The sequence below is a fragment of the Ammospiza caudacuta genome, chromosome 1 (genome assembly GCF_027887145.1).
Source record: "Ammospiza caudacuta isolate bAmmCau1 chromosome 1, bAmmCau1.pri, whole genome shotgun sequence".
In the NCBI taxonomy this organism is placed as follows: domain Eukaryota; kingdom Metazoa; phylum Chordata; class Aves; order Passeriformes; family Passerellidae; genus Ammospiza; species Ammospiza caudacuta.
This window is the reverse complement of record NC_080593.1, coordinates 47377860-47394333: the sequence shown is the minus strand read 5'-3', so window position 1 is coordinate 47394333 and position 16474 is coordinate 47377860. Positions and strand designations below refer to the sequence as shown.

The 16474-nt window shown below is 40.1% G+C and overlaps 1 protein-coding gene across 1 annotated transcript in view; it reads left to right on the top strand.

The window, feature by feature from the left end:
• The first annotated feature begins 1205 nt into the window (after positions 1 to 1205).
• Positions 1206 to 16474, top strand: part of DPY19L1 (dpy-19 like C-mannosyltransferase 1) — a 44577-nt gene continuing 29308 nt past the window's right edge. Inside the window, exons 1-7 of the mRNA XM_058803082.1 lie at positions 1206 to 1512; positions 2391 to 2459; positions 7302 to 7326; positions 7849 to 7936; positions 8571 to 8708; positions 13612 to 13732; positions 15286 to 15379. Of these exons, the coding sequence (XP_058659065.1) occupies positions 1206 to 1512; positions 2391 to 2459; positions 7302 to 7326; positions 7849 to 7936; positions 8571 to 8708; positions 13612 to 13732; positions 15286 to 15379 (842 nt within the window). The remainder of the gene's footprint in view (positions 1513 to 2390; positions 2460 to 7301; positions 7327 to 7848; positions 7937 to 8570; positions 8709 to 13611; positions 13733 to 15285; positions 15380 to 16474) is intronic.

Here is a 16474-nt window from a genome sequence, read left to right as displayed (position 1 = left end):
CAAGGAATAGGTACAGTCAAGAAAGATAAAAATAAGAAGAGGTCAGGGAGGAAAGAGTGAAATTGATCTGTTTGGAGAGGCTGCACTTACTGAAGAGGTTCTACTCTGCTACATTTAATCAACACTACCAAAATGTGGTATTTAAATTGTGAGAAATTCCTCACATAGATAATTAATCTATCCCTATTGGATGAGCCACTGCTTGAGCGCTGTTCTGTGCTGAGCAGGAGAGCACAAGGAGGAGAAACAGCGGCTTTGCTGTAGCTGGGTCTTGTTCCACAGTTGTGCTGTATATTCACAGCTCTTCGAGGAGTAATTAGAGTAGGAGCTTCAGGGATTGCGACTGAGAGCTCCTGAAGGTAAGTGCTCTGGAAAAGTCATGAAGCACCTCATGTCCCAAGGGGCCGTGTAACAGAGTTTATGTGCAACGGGGCCTTTTAACCACTGAACCCCAAGCAAGGGTTTGGCTGGATCTGTAGGGTGCTCGTGAGGGGAAAGGCCGCTTTGCAAAGGCAAACCCACAATAAAACTCTAGAAGAAGGAAGAGGGGTGTTTTCTGTGCTGCGGAAGCCCCATAGGACGTAGCGACGACCCACACAAGTTCCCTTTTGGGAATGAAAATTTTGGGCATTTGGGCGGGGGGAGGAGGTGCCGCGCACTTCTGGAGCGGACTCAGTTTAAGCAGACGGTATCACAAAGCTGAACGGAACGGGAAAGGCAAGTGACAGAAACACCGAGAGGTTTCGAAGGACGAGGCCGCAGCAGCGCGGGGGGCAGGCCCGCCCACACGGGGACCGACGGCAGAACCGCGGCCGGCCCTCGGGCAGGAGTGAGCGGGAAGAGCCCCGCTCTCGCCTCCTCTTTCCCCTCCTCCTCCTCCACCTCCCCCTGTCGCCGGGCTCCGGGGCGGCGCGTCCGTGAGCGGCGGGGCGGAGCGGGGCCCGCGGGAGCCGCTCCCCGCCCCGCCGGCAGCGCCGCCCCCGCCCCCACGTGTCCAGCCGGGCGGAGCGGGCGGCGGCGGCGGCGGAGCGAGGACCGGCCGCCCCCTCGCCCCGTTACTACGAGCCCGCCGGCTGCGGCTCCGCCCCGTGGCCTCCGGGCCCTGCCAGGGGGTGGGGGAAGCTCCTCGCTGAGCACCGCCCCCCTTAGCTCGGCTCCCCTCCCCTCCGGCGCGGCGCCCCGGCCCCGGCGGGGACTATGCGGAGATGGTCGTCCCGAGCCGAGGCAGGAACAAAGAGTCGCCGCCGCTCAAGCCCGGGCAGCAGCAGCAGCAACAACAGCAGCAGCAGCAGTCGCCGGGCGCCAGCCCCAGCCGCGGTCGCCGGCCGCACTCGCCCGGCAGGCAGGGCTCCGGCGGGGCCCGCGCCATGCGGAAGGGAGGCGGCGGCCGGCGGGGAGCCAGGGGCGACCCCCGGGGACCCTACCGGGAGGGGCCCGCGGCGGACGGGGAGCGGGACGTGCTGGGCCGCGGGCCCCTGAGTCTCCTGCGCCTCTGCGGAGAGCGGCTCCGAGGTGAGGCTGCTGCCCCGAACCCTGCCCCCTCTCCGCTCCCTCTGCCCCCGCGGCGATGGGAGCCGGCCCTTCCGCCCGCGGGAAGTGCGGCGGGGCTGAGCGCCGCTTCCCGTCCCTCTTTCCGGCAAGTGGCTGTTCCCTTGCCCCGTGGCACGGGGCGGCTTTTGCCGGGGCAGGGAGCGCCGGGACGTCTCTCCCGGGAAGCAGCAGCGGTCGGGGTCCGGCGGGCGGGAAGGAGGGAGGAGGCGGCGGGCGGTGCCTGGCACTGCCCGGGAGCGGCGGCCGGGTCGCGCTCCCGCTCTGCCCGGGCCCCTGCTCCCCCGTCGCTGCGCGGGGACGGTAAGGAGAGAGAAAAGCTGACGAAACCCGCACAGCGATCGGCGGGAAACGGGGGCGAGGGAAGGGGAAAGGGCTTTTTACCACTTCAGCGTCCTCTGGGGTAGAAGTGGGGAAGCGTGCTGTTTGTGTAAGTAACTCTTGTTAAAAGAGTCTGTCTGGTGGTGCTGACTATCGCAGCTTGCGGTGCTGGTATGACCAGCTTATTTCTGCTGAAAAGCACGGAGGGCTCAGTATTCTTTAAAAGTCTGACTTTCTGCTTGAGCGAATTTGCCAGTAACATAGCTTTGTAGAAATTACCTTTTGACAAGTTATTCTGTAAAAGTTATTTCAGAAATTAAAAACCTGATGATTTAAATAGTCACCTTCGTAGTCTATCTGTGATGTTTAAAGCTTTTGTGTGTAGTTATGAACTTGCTGTATGAAATTTCAGCATTTTTGAGGTCAAGATTTTTACATAAAACTAATGTTGCAGAGCTCAGATTTCCTTTTGTAGACTCTGTGCTTAAGTGATGCTTAAGGTGCTTGTATTCTTTTGGCAGTATTTATTGTCGACAGAAAGGCCTTCATCACAAAAGCTGATAGCAACATCTGGCTCACGTTCTTTCTGGGTAAGTAGAAGGAATACATCGAAGGGGGGAAATACTGATCTCTTTACCCTTCTCTGTAATTGTAAATTGTGTCAAAATGTAGTTGGAAATACAGATTTGAAAAGGAAGAAAACACAGCTGATGTTGAAAAGGGACAGGAAATAACTTCCTACCTGGTAATTTTTGGAAAGCTGTTACTGTAGCAGTTGATGGAGGAAAAAAGGATTTTTAGGGAAAAAAAATTCCAGGTATTTACATATTTCTTCTATCTAGTCATTAATTTATAGGGAAAAAAAAAAGGCAGCAACTTTTATTAAGTAATATAAGAACAACAGCTTGTTTCAGTGGAAGAACATACAGTTGTAGAGGGATGTAAATTTGGATGTTATTATCTTTGGTAATATTTTTGAATAAATAATGGCATGATTAATGACCAAAGTCTTGAAAAAAACATCTGAAGTATTGGCCAAAAGATGCATTCCTAAATTTAACAAATGTTAGGTAATAGCATATTTGTCAGCTGCACCATTAGGTATACACTAAAAGGTGTATTTTAATAGAGACTTTCAGGGTATTCCAACGATGCTGGTACTGTTAATCACATCACCAGTAGTCCTGGCTGCCAGAGGGAGTTTCTTCAGTTTGATGAATTGCATTGCAAAGCAGTAGCAGGGAAACAGCCCTTAGCTTACAAACTAATTAATGAATAAAGTGTTCCTGAATTGCTTTACTTGCATCTGTTTATTCAGCAGTTCCTAGACTTGTAGTTACTTAAATGACATAGAAATGCTTAAATGATGGTCAGAATTGAAAAATGCTTTCCTCTGATTGAAATTTGAGAGCAGATTAGGGAGAGAGCTTTATAATTTTTAGAATTTGATTTTGTCCATGACACCCAGATAACACATTAAATATTTCAGGGAATTTTTTTTTTATTCAATTGGAGTAATAGCAAAGTATGTACTAGCATACAGTATTTGCAGTAGCAAAGAATGTACATATACTAAATATGAAATAGTGAGTTTTGATTAAGTTTAGTGGAATTTGAATTTTTGTTGTCACTTTGCTTAAGATTTAAGGCCTATTTTAAAAACAGAGGCTCCCACAGCTGGAGCTAGTTTAATTATAGAGTGTGAATTTTTTTCTCTTACAAATTATCTCCCAATTTATGTGCAGCAGTAAAGTTGTCAGACTTTCAAGGATGTTCTTATACAACACTTCATCCTATTATGTTGTTTGGGTTTTTTTCACAATGACCATTGACTTGAGGCCTTATTCCTGGAGACATCCTTATTATATTGCACAGAATCTCAGAATGTAACAACTTGACTAAGCTGCAGAAGTAGTCAATGCTTGCAGATTCCTCATTGCTTCCAGTTCTACTGTATTCCTACTTGGTCATTTTGTGGATATTTGCAAAATATGAATCAGTGTATTGTACCTTTCACATCCTGTTGGATTATAGTGTCTCAGCATTTGTTGTTCTCTTGGTAAATAAAGCCAAAGAATGGCTGTATTCTTCAGTATTTAATTTCCAGAATTAGAATCCTTTTTATATGCCATTCATATTGCTTTTCTTATAATAACACGCAGACAAAAATAGGAAATCTATCAGATTTTACATAATAACCCTAGTCTGCAAAAATCTTATCATATGCTTTGGTTTTAGGGCTTCTTAGGCTGGGTGAAAAAATGGCATCTGCAAGTTCAAGCACATGGTAGCTGTGTAAGTGTCTGTAGCATTAGGACTGTAGTGTTCCCTTCCTGTCCCCTCCTTCATTCCCTCTCCAGTAAGGACATTAATGAGACCAAAGGGTGGTAATTTGACAGAGCTGAGCTGCATGTTTTCCATCAGAAACTGGCTTAATGCAGTCTGTTGAAAAATGCTGATTTGGGCTTAGAGTGGAAGTCTATGAATTAAGCCCATTGTCTCTTGAAATATGAGTAATTAACATTAATTGCTGTGTGATTATGAGAGGTCTTCACTTTGTACTTATAATAGAATGATACTGTGAAAATGTATATGAAATTCTCCAAAATAACTGTGAATGTATTTACATTTACTGCATTGACTTTCAATAAAGCATTTACTGAAGGGAAGAATCAGATTTAAAGACATTGTTTCTTCTATGAAATAAGTGGTATGTCTGGGTGTGAAATGTAATTTCCATAATAATAGTTAATTTATTTGCATCAATAAAATACTGCATATTTGCCTTATTTGGAACCCTGTGAATTTGAGTTTAAGAACAATACTGGTAGCTAAGATGCATTGGACTTTACTGTATATTCTTAACATGTGATCTCTCTTAATTTTTTTTTTTGTTTTTTTATAGCTGGTGTATGTGCAAATGTATTTCAGTATCTAATCTTACTGGGAATCTTGTGAATGTTGAGAAATAAAATAATGCCTTGTCCACATGTGTAACTATTAGTCAATAAGCAGTAACTAAGAAAGGTATGAGCTGCTCTGTTTCTTTCCATACAATTGCTGCAGAAGATGGTTTTTTTAGTATGGAATATGGTTTGCTGCATTGCTGATAGAGCTAATGTGCTTACCTGGAAATCCGTGTCATATCAATGCCTGCTCTTCTGAAAGACATTTGCAGCTTTCCATGGGAACTAATGTAAATGTCCTTAGTATAAAAATACCCCTGCAGCTCCTGAACCTTTCCTAAAACATTAAGTTCTGCTTACACCAAGCAATTTTGGTGATTTTTTTTTAGGAAGTATATAAAAAAGGGGAAGTTCTAAGTGAAAGATTGAGGTCTTCATTTTCTAACTGGAACCCTATTGTCTGGGTTCAGTCTTGTCCTTGAAAAGCCTACTTCAAGTGATAGAAGTGGAGCTGTAAAACTCTGAGGGAAGTTTCAGTGTACTATAGTAGCACCTCACCTGCTGTGTGAAGTGTTTAACATGAGGTCAATGTTGTTAAATTGTACCAGCAGCTCGTTTAGAAATTTTTTTAGGTAATTTTTTGTGTGTTTTTCTTTTTTTGTTTTGTGGTGGTAATTTTCTGTCTTGCCCAGCTTCATCTTGGATCTCTTCACTTACAAAACTTAAATTTTAAAATTAGGTCATAATGCAACACTCTACAGTTAGGACACCTTGTTGTGACCAGGATAACAAGTACTGGCAGTAGCAGCAAGCAGCACTTCCAGCCTCTGTGTTGGAGGACTGTGTGAAATATACATATATATGGAATATATGTTGGGTTTATGTACTAGGGCATGAAGTGTACATTAGGTCCACTCCCATGCCACATAAATTTAGTGGATTTGCAAAGGGTTTTTCTTTCTCTTATCCCTGCTGCTTTTCAGAAACGGACAACTCGAGTCTTGTAACATGCAGCCTGAACAAATGTACATTCCTTAACTCTCAGACTGTGTTCTGCATCAGCATGCAGGCATTGCTGTGTGCTTTACCAACGTCCAAGCACCTTGATTCCTTCCACGTCTTCAGAGAGGCAGCAGCAGTGTCTGGGTGCCTGAAGGAGGGAAGGTGTGTGCTGGTCAGCACCCTGGAGAGGGACACAGTGCTCAGCACCTCTCTGGCCACAGCTGGGTCTGGGCCAGGAGGGTGATTGTCCTCTCCATTTTCTCTCTGCTCCATACAGCCTATGTGAGTAAGAGGGCTCTTCATTAACAATAAAGATTTTAGTGGGTTAAAGACAACTAGTCTGCCAGATCTTTCTCTGGCAGAAAGCCTAGAGGGCACCTGGGACACCTTCAGTCCAGGAGGAGCACTGTGGTCCCTCTAAATGCCTTCCCATTATCCCTCCTTCAGGCAGGCTTTGCTTCTGTGGTAGGCTGCGTTTGTTGCCAGCATTGCCCAAGCGAAATGGAGTGGTTCCTTCTCTCTCTGGGTCTTGTCATGCTTAGGTGGTGTCAGAGACCTAGGCTGTTAACTCACTGCTGTATCAGCATTTGTCTCTTCCCTTTGTCCCTCAAACAACCCCCTTTGTTCTGTATCTACATGGTAGCAGTGCAGATAGTCTTCAAATGGAACCTAATTGTGCGCAGAGTCTATAATTTTTTAGCAATTACAGTTTCAATTAGATTTGTGTTGGTTGTCATGGTCCATTTGGATTCCTCATATTTACAGCACAGTGTGCTCTGTAAATTAAAATTTATTTTATGAGTCCATTAGGGAAGAAAACCAACAAACATGACAAACAAGGGCCAGTCTACTTTGTGCAGGCTAGTCTGACATAGGAATTCACTGAACCATCATTTAAGGCATGAGGTTTTGAACTTACAAGTTCTCTAGTTCATAGCTGAACTTGAAGCTTCTAACTTGTGCACCTCTCAGCAAAATAATTACCTAGATGGTGGTGAGAGCGTTCATCCTTCCTTTTTCATCATGATGCTGCATCACCTGGGAAGCACAAACCTTAAGCCCTTTCAGCCCACCAGGTTCTGCCTTTGGTGCCCTTGCTTTCACCTAGCAGTGCTGCTCAAATGCTCCAGGCCTTAGCATGAGTTACTGAAAATCCGAGCAGGAATTGAGTGAACAGTAACAGTAGGTGTCATAAAAATCCTAAAAATATTTATGCTTATTAAAAAAGTGCGTTTAATTCAGTTTTGTTGTCAATAACTGAAATGTGTGCATTAGATGCTGGTGGGTCAGCTTGAGTGATGCAAGATGTAGGTGGAAACGTTGCCTAGTGCGGAATACCACAGAAAATTTTCAAAGACCTGGCTGTGGAGGTGTAATTCAGATGTTCCTATTCTTCTGTTTGCTGGGGTCTTGAGTACCTTCTGTGCATATCTGAAGTAGTACTGCAATTACTGCAGTCAGCACATTTTCATGTTCAGTTATTTAAATATTTGAGTAACTTTGCACCTTATGTTTCCTTTACAGCTCTTTTTGCAGGAGTCCTACATTGGTAAGGTTAAATTTATTACTTCAGAGTAATATGCTATTTTAAAATAATAAAAATATAATTTTTAGTTATTTTTAGAGAAGACGTTGGGATAATTTATATTTATAACTTTCCTCTCAAGACTAAATTATCTTTGAACTGAATAATTCTGTTCTTGTGAAGATGATGTGAAAGGTTTCTTAAGCCTGTTCAGAGAAGAGTGAAGCCTGCTTTTCAGGTGAAAAATTGCTGCTTAATCCTTTAGTGTCTGCACTTTAATTAAAATACATTACAGTTTATATATAATATATAGCGTTATAATATTGTTACTAATGCCATACTAGAATTTAATAAATACTCTTTGTTTATTCTTCTTCAATTTAAAATTATCTGAAAAGATGAGGATATTGCTATAATATATGAAAAAATTACAGTAGCAGTTTGTAAGTAAACTTTGGGTATTCATTGAATGTTCTTTGCTATCTATGACTTAGTACATATTCTAAACCTCTTTATTCCATTTTAATTGTTATTATTTTTTGGCAGGTGTCACATAACAACTCTTTTTGAAAATGACCGTCATTTTTCTCACCTGTCAACACTAGAAAGAGAAATGGCTTTTCGCACGGAAATGGTGAGATTATGTTCCAGTGTTTGGAAAACTTTTGTTTGTAATCTGATCATGGGCTGTCCAAAATGTCTTAATAGATAGATTCTGCATAAGTATGCAGATTGCTCTCTTACAACTACTGTGCATTACACTTTTGTGTGCAAAGTATTTGTGTGACTTGCAGCTGATCCCTATGAATTTATCACTTCACAGTTCACTTAAAATATAATCTAAAAGTACGGTTCTGGAGGACCCAAAATACAAAACTGCAAGTACCTTATATCTTGCTTTCAGTTATAGTCTTCTTATGCCACCTTGTTTGTCTAAATATTTTTTCAGTTAATATATGTTGGCATATAGATACACACACACACCTTTTATCTGCTTTTATTTTGAGAATTGTGAAACACTATTTAATGCATAGTTACCAGCCCAAATGAGAGGTTGCCAGGTATGCTATGAAACAAAGTGGAAGGAAACCCACACCACTTGTTTTGGTTGCAGTAACAGAAGAGATTTGAAAAACAGGATAGTCCTCTTCAATAAGTCTGTCCTGTTTGTTGTTACAAAATTTGTTTAAAAATGAAGCTTGTATGTAGTGGTTCCTGAAGCAGAAGTGACATCTTTAATTGTAAATAATTAATCTGTTCTCCTGTAGGGTCTTTATTATTCCTACTTCAAGACCATTATTGAGGCACCATCATTTTGGAGTGGAGTAGGTGCCATTATGAATGACAAGCTAACTGAATATCCTTTAGTGATTAACACCTTACAAAGGTTCAATCTTTACCCAGAGGTGAGTTATGTTTTAAATGTAATCCCTTCTGCAGGTCTTTGGTTGTTTTAGCTTTGACTATAAATTTGTAAAAGTTACTTTGGAAAATGTATTTGTAAAGATACAGTGACTAATGAAGTGTTGCTTAAATATTGTATTTCAGTTCCAGATTTCAAATGAGAAAGTTACTTCATACATTATAATCAATTTCCAAACTTCAAGTATTTTCAATTAACTATGAAAGCTTTCTAGATCTCAGTATTTTGTGCCCAAAAGTTGCACTTTTTGCCTTTTTTTGTTCTTTTCCCTGAAAGCAAGTAAGTTGCTGACATTATATACTTCAGGAAATCGGATGTATGCAGTATCAGTAGTATGTGACAGTAATGACTGAAGTGATGCAGGTTGCAAGAGATTATTTTGTTTTCCGTTTTTTGTAGGACACATGAAACTGACAGAACCAAGCACATCACAGTTCACAGTGGCTGTGAAATCCTTGGGTGGTAATAGTTTACTTAGATGTTGCAGAGGAAATTGCTTTGTGGAGGACTGACTACTGTTGATTTGTGCATACTTAATGTTAGACTTATTACCTGGTTAGATCACATTCCTAATCTGCTTTTTTTGTCATTAAAAAGAATGTGTTCAGAATGTGTTCAAAAGAACATGTGTACAGAAATGTTGAGGTTTCTGTCTCTTAGGGTTTTGCCAGTGTGTCTCAAACATTTTGCAAAGGGAAGATTCCTTTGGTTAATGTACATTTCTGTAATTTCATGTGTCAGCAGCAGTTTATTTTTATGAGAGCCAACTAATAATGGCTGTTATTGTTGGGTACTAGCTTTTATACTCATTCTTCTGCTCTGTTGGAGCAGAGCTGCTGTCAGGAACTGTATGTGTAAGGGTTCTTGGTGTGCATGTATTTGTACAAGTTGCACGTAGTGGTTTCATTTCCTTCCTAAGTCCTTGCTCTGGAAGAACTAAATGCTGTGTAGATGAGCACGTTTTTGTTGCCCTCTCACTTATTTAGGGTTTGTTTGGAATTTTTTTCTAATTCCAGATGGATTGCAGTTCAGTTCTAGAAATGCCCTATTGTGAACATCATTTGAATACTAAAGAGCTATTTCCTTTAGCTGGAAAAAATTTATTGACTTCAGCTATAGTCTGACTTTCAAAAATCAAGGATTACTGGTCAAATCAACTTGTTTTTAAAGACTCAATAGTATCATCCTGAAAGATGACTAAATAAATTAGGTGGTGGAATCAAATATAGTGGCTTACATTCTATGAATAAGAAAGCTGGGTTGATTACAGTGCAAAATGTGTAGGTTTGTCTGTTCATTCAGATTTCTAAGATTGTACTGGCTCGTAGAAATATTGGTGATAAGGTATGAATTAATTCATCTTTTCTGTGCCTGTGTGGGCATGCAAAGCAGACAAATAGTCTCCTCTACTCCTTCCAGTAGTTTACTGCTTAATGTCTAGACTTCCTGTAAATAGTGCTTTGGGTTTTTTTTTTTTAAGTGTATTTCTTAAATACTCCTGTTTCCACATAACTGTATTTATAAAACTGTCAGTAGGTGCAACTTGGCATTTGAAATATGTTGTCTGAATTTACAGAATTTTCTCATGATTATAATGGGGCTGGGTGGTGAGAAGATGCTTGTGGATTTTTTTGTTGGCAGTAAAATTTTTCCTTCAGATGCTCAGTATCCAGTCATGCTTCCTGAAAGTGTTTCATTTCCTGTTTGATATTTTGGGATCTTTCCAGCTCTTTAAGCCCATTAGTAGCACTAAGGCTGAATTCTAATAAAATGTTTGTTTGTTTAATGGATATTAAAATTAAATTCTTCAAAACCAATCTGGAAATCCCATTGCTAAGTAGGACGTTAAATTAAGTAAGAAAAGTAAAACAATTCACTTACATGTACAGCCAGTACTAGCCTTAAAAACTTCAAAAAAAGGGAAAAAAAGTAAAATGAGTGTGTAGTAATCAATACATCATTTATGTAAATTATACATATAAGCAGTAAAAAAAAGCTGTCAAATGCTACAAGGTTGTCCTTGTAGCTGTACAACGTTAAAATTCAAATAAAGTTGATTTTCCAAGTATTTGCTCCATAGTCAGGTTGTTCTAGTAATTGTAGTGTTTTCATTTCTGATGAAAAATGGTAGAGATAATGTGTTAGTTTCTGTGGTGGAGAGATAATGTGTTAAGTTTGCTCTCTGGATGTTCATTGTTATGGAACAGTTGATATTTCTGTGTGTGGTGGTGATAATGAGGATGTGAGTTGAAATGAGGAGTGTGTTACAAAGATCCATGTAGTTGGCTTTAGAGTGCACACTCAAAGGCAACTAGTGAAAGGGCTTAACTTTTCTGCATGTTCTTTTGCAGCAAAGCAGTGGCCTTGTCCACAGAGCACTCCTGGGTCTGAGTGCCAGCCTTTTGTTTTCCAGGGTCAGCATTTGCTGCCTCATCTGATACAGAACAGTAGAAATTCCAGAAACAGCACTGTGCTCCAACTGACCTAGCAATTTTGTGCTGCTTACTGATTTGTTTCCATTTCTATGCCCATGTTAACTATTTCAAGTAAAGCAGCTTTTGGCAAAAAATAGGTTTTTTTGCTTGAAGTACTTAGCCTGATACCTTTTTAGGGAGTATTCACATGTAAAATCTGCAGCAGATACAGGCACTTGTGGCATAAACAGGTTAAATTGATAAATTAAAAATAGGTTGATAAATTAGTAATTTGATTTTTCTTTTTTTTGATGCAACATTTGGCAAGAATGGTTTATATGCTTGGCTAATGTCAGCTTCAGGGCTGGTGATGCAAATATGCCATAGAGATATCCCTAACAAAGGGACATTCAGGTGATAAAAAGAAGGACACTGATTTGGTTCTCCAGGCCTATTGATGTCTGTCTGGATATGGGACAGTGTCTGGTTCATGTATGCACGTGTGCATTGCCAGAAGCACCAGGGCACAGATGTTCAGAAAGTTTCCAGGAATTCAGGATGCTGTACTTTGTAAGGCACAATGTTGAGGCACAGAGTCTTGGTCTAGGAAGATGTAGTTATATTTTAAATATACAGGATTTACATTGTGAGGGTGTGAAGGTCACAGATGAAGTGAGCCATGAAGATTGGAGCCTTGATACTAAAAATGAATGAATTTTAGAATCCCAGAACAGCTGAGGTTGGAAGGGTTGTCTGAAGGTCCTCTAGTCTCAGCACTGCTCAAACCAGGGTGAAGTAGAGCAGGTTGCTCAGGGTCATTTCCAGTCTCAATTTGAATATACTCCACCTCTCTGCAGATTGTTCCAGTGTTTGACCACTCCCGAAATAAAAAATTCCTATGTATAAGTGGAATTTGTTGTATTTGAATTTGTGCTTGTTGTCTCATGTCTTGTCAACCAAAAAGAGCCTGTCTCAGTCATCTTTATTCTATGTCCTCCTTGTCTTGAGCAGCCCACAGCTGAGCCCAGCACCGCAGATAGAGTGTTAGCAATGCTGAGTAGAGGGGAAGTTGCATTTCTTGTCCTGGTGACATGCAGCTGATGATATATTGGTCTTTTCTGCATCAAGAGCTTGTTGCTGGCTCAAGTATAAATTGTGCAGCAGAACTCACAGGCCCTTTTCTGCAAAACTGCTTTCTAGGTGGTCACAGTGGTGTTCATTCCCAGTGCAGGACTTTGCATTTCCCTGTTGGGAAGATTCCTGTTGGCCCATTTCCCCTGCCTTTTGATGTCCCTCTAAATGACAGCACAAGGATCAGTCACTTCTTCCAGTGTTTATCCTGCAGATTTGCTGAGGATGTTCCCTTGTGCCATCATCTAGTCTTAAGATGTAGAACAGATTGGCACCAAATTAAAAAAATATCTGCAGTTTTCTCCTTATCTATCAAGACAGTCATCTCAGAAGGTTATAAAGCTGGACAGGTGGGATTGCACCTTTTTAAATCTGTGCTGATTGCTTCATATCACTTTTTTGTCCTGTGTGTATTTGGAAGTGGTTTCCAGGAGGATTTACTCCATCACATTCTCACACGCGTTGTCTGTTTTTCCTTCTTGCCCTTCTTGAAGACAGAAGTGACATAAAGAGTTTTATTAATTGTATGGGGAACGAGAAGAGAGAATCATCTTTCTTATATATGTTCTCTGTGACACAGGGCAGAGGCAGCTAATACTGCAGTGGTGAAACATATTGTCAGTCTGGGAACCCCTGGGTTATAACTTTCAAAGCAGCTCAACTGGAATGGCCACATTACTCATTTATGAACTCTATAAAGTCAGTTATATCCTGACAGAATAGCTTGGTAATGTTATTAACTAATGACTTTGCTGTGAGATGAGTTCTCATTTTTGCTGTGTGTAAAGTACTGATGTTTTCTGTGTCAGGTGTTGAGATTTAGTTGAGTTGTTGTTATAAGAACATTACAGCATTTGCATGGAAAATGGAAATGCTCTCTTACATTGCATCTGGAAGCCCTTTGAATGCATGCTTAAAATTAAGCTATCAAAATTTAACAGACTAAAAATCCTAAAGATTTGGTCCACTAATATTCTTGTGAGGTGGAAAAAAATTGCCTTGAATGGGTTCAGTTTTGTCCACTGGCCTCTGTCAACAACATCTGTGATTTTAATATCTGATACACAAAAATACTCAAATGAGGAGCCTTCCAGACAATGCAATATGTGGGGTTTTTTTCCTGAATATTGCAGCTTGATGCATTAAATTATTTCTGTTATAAAGCATCTGAGTATCAATAGGCATAATTTTAGTCTGTTAATGAAGTCTGTTAGATGCCTCTAGGAAATTGTGGTCAAAAGTGCTGAGATAAATCCTGAGTTTGAAAATGAGCCTGGATGAGAGCCAGCTGTCCTGAGGGGTCACTCTGGGCAGAAACTTCTAATCCTGTTTTCCCCCTAGGTGGTCCTTGCCAGCTGGTACCGCACATATACCACCGTTATGGATTTCCTTGGTGTGCCAACAAAGACTTGTTGGACTGTGAACAGAGGAAAAGGGCTTAGTCCTGTTGAAAGCTGTGAAGGTAAATTCTGGTTTATCATGGTTTCTCCATGGAAGCATGCACTTGTGGCATTATGTATTTCAGAAATTATAAATAGTCCTGTGTTACCGAGGGTGAAAAATGTGGGTTTTGCTTATTAGATACCTCCTCTGGCCTAGATTGAATTCCTGTCCTGGAGTTCAAAACTTCACAGTTATGGTCTGAGCCCTCATAATGTTGGGTTGCTACAAAGACTAAGATGTCCTAAATGTAATTGGAAGCCTACTGTAGATGTATTAATTTTTGTAACTTCTGAAGGATCTCAAATACATTGCAACTTCCTGCATTTCAAAATTTCCTCCTTCAATTTTGGAGATTTTTTAGAGAACTCTTGCCTAGTGATGCTGCTGAGAAAAAATCCTCTTCTTACATGCAGTGCTATTCAGCCTAAGAATTCAGCATAAGAATTTCAGCCTTAAACGTTGATTTGACACTGTGCTCCAAAGGACACTGCCACTTTTTTTTTCCCCACATTTGAAATATTGGCTTGTCAAGTAGGTATTAAACAATAAAAGTACCTTACTGAGAAGTGCTTTTGAGGTGTTCTACAGTCAGTTCAACCTGAATAATAGATGGTAGTTTGTGAAGTTGTTTCATTTTATCATTTAGAATGCCTTTGTGTGAGGACAGGGTAGTATTTTTCCTTTGCACAAAGGCTGTAAGAACTTCAGAGCTTGAATGGGTCACTTTCTCTAATTTTGTAAGAAGCAATAAACGGTGTGCAACCTTTCATTCCTGTTTTTCATGAAAACAAAACCAACAGAAGCACCAGCTATTGAGACTACTCTGTTTTGTGAGCATATCATCATCTTAGTTTAGAAAACTGTCTTGCTGTGTTTTCAGCAGTGGGGAATAATCAGTTCTGCATATGAAACTGAAGTTTTGCTGCCATTCACTTTAATGAATAAGGCTTTTTAATGCTGTATTGCTGAAATGATTAGAGCCAGGAGGGTTTAAAGAAATAGTGGGAAAGAGAATAACGGCAGAAGAGTGAGCGCAGAAGTGTCTGTTAATGAATAAATTGAAAGACTTGCATTACTGGAAAATATCTTGGCTTATAATGAAACAAAGCAAAGAGTGTTGTGTGTGATATGTTTAAAGATGAGTTTACTCCTGCAAGAGATGGGAAGTGTGAGTCTAGGATTAACAGACCTGTTCTAAAAAGCTCTATGATATAAAAATGTAGTCTAGAGAATATTCTTAGCCGTATTTCTACCTGCTAAACCTCATAGGTTTTTCTCTGCAGTTAGTGCATCCTTCTTGGCTTATTCTGTCACTGACTGCCCCAATGTTGTATCTACCCCTACTCTTCCTGTTTTTTTCCAGAGCTGTGATCTCCTGATTGAATCTTCACAATAGTCTTAATGACATCTACTTTTTTTTAAATTGTCTTTCTGTAGATACACTGAGATACTATATTGATAGTTTATAAATAATATAGACATATTAAGATAGTATACTGATTGTATGATGCTTTATAACCAATATGGCCTTCCTTCTATATTTGACAACATATATTAACTGTTTTTTGTTAGGGTTGGGAGACCCTGCTTCCTTTTATGTTGCTGTGATTTTTCTGTTGAATGGATTCATGATGTCACTGTTCTTCATATATGGTACATACCTCAGGTAAGGCAGTTGAGACTGGGCTATTTAGTTGGTATTAGCTGTCAGTTTTTAGATAAAATTTGAAAAAGTGAATGTAAAAATATTTTTGTGGGATATTGATGATTTGTACAGCAGTAGTGCTTTTTTTTACATACACATTGTCAATAAAAATTACTGAAATAGAGAAGCTTTTTTCTTAAAACGACGATGCTGCTGGAAAAAAAAATGTCAAAAATTTTATTGAGGCTGTGTCTCATTGATACCATGGGGTTGTGGATTAAACTAGAAGTTTATATGTGTTTTAAAAAGCTTTTGACATATTTCTGCTCTTAAAATTATCATTGTGACTCATTTTTACAACAAGTTGAATGATGGTGTACTTTTAACCAAGACTGGCATTTTCCCACTGCTTTGCTTCAAGTTGTATTTGCATGTATTTCCATTTTAACATAACTGAGAAGGCAAAATATTTTTTGACCTAATGCATTCTTTTGGACAAATTGTATGCACTTCCTTTTTTCTATAAATTTGTGTTTTCAGTATCTGTCCTTACATTTCAGGAGCTGTAATACACTTTCATACAAAAATGGATTCCACATTCAGCAGAAAAGCAGAAGTGGAAATATGTTTTCTGTTTACATCTGTTTTCATGTGTTGGTTTTGCCAAAAAGTGAAAGGCAGCTACATTTTCCTAAGAGATGTGATTGATTTCCCCCCCTCCAATTCATTTCTGGCTTCATTGTCATGGGTTTTACTCCTTTCTCAAGCATGTGCTGATAAAATAAGGAATAGCTCAGGGCAGACACTGTCAGTAAAAAGAGGAAGTTGCCTAGTGCATGTTTTGAGGAAGTAGGTAAACTTTGAATATTTGTCTTGTTAACTTGTAATATTTCTCTTAAGGGAGTTGTACAGAAATTCACATTTTATATATGAATGTCATTGAAAAATCAGTGACCTCTTTATTTCTCACTACTTTCTTTGAAAAGCATAGACCTTGAGTTTTGTTTCTGGTTTTGCGTGTTTTTTGGCAAATTTTTATTCTGTTTCTAGGGCTAACTTTTTAATGCTAAGCATGTTCTTAACATTAAAAATTTCAAAAACTAAAATTTTGCATTT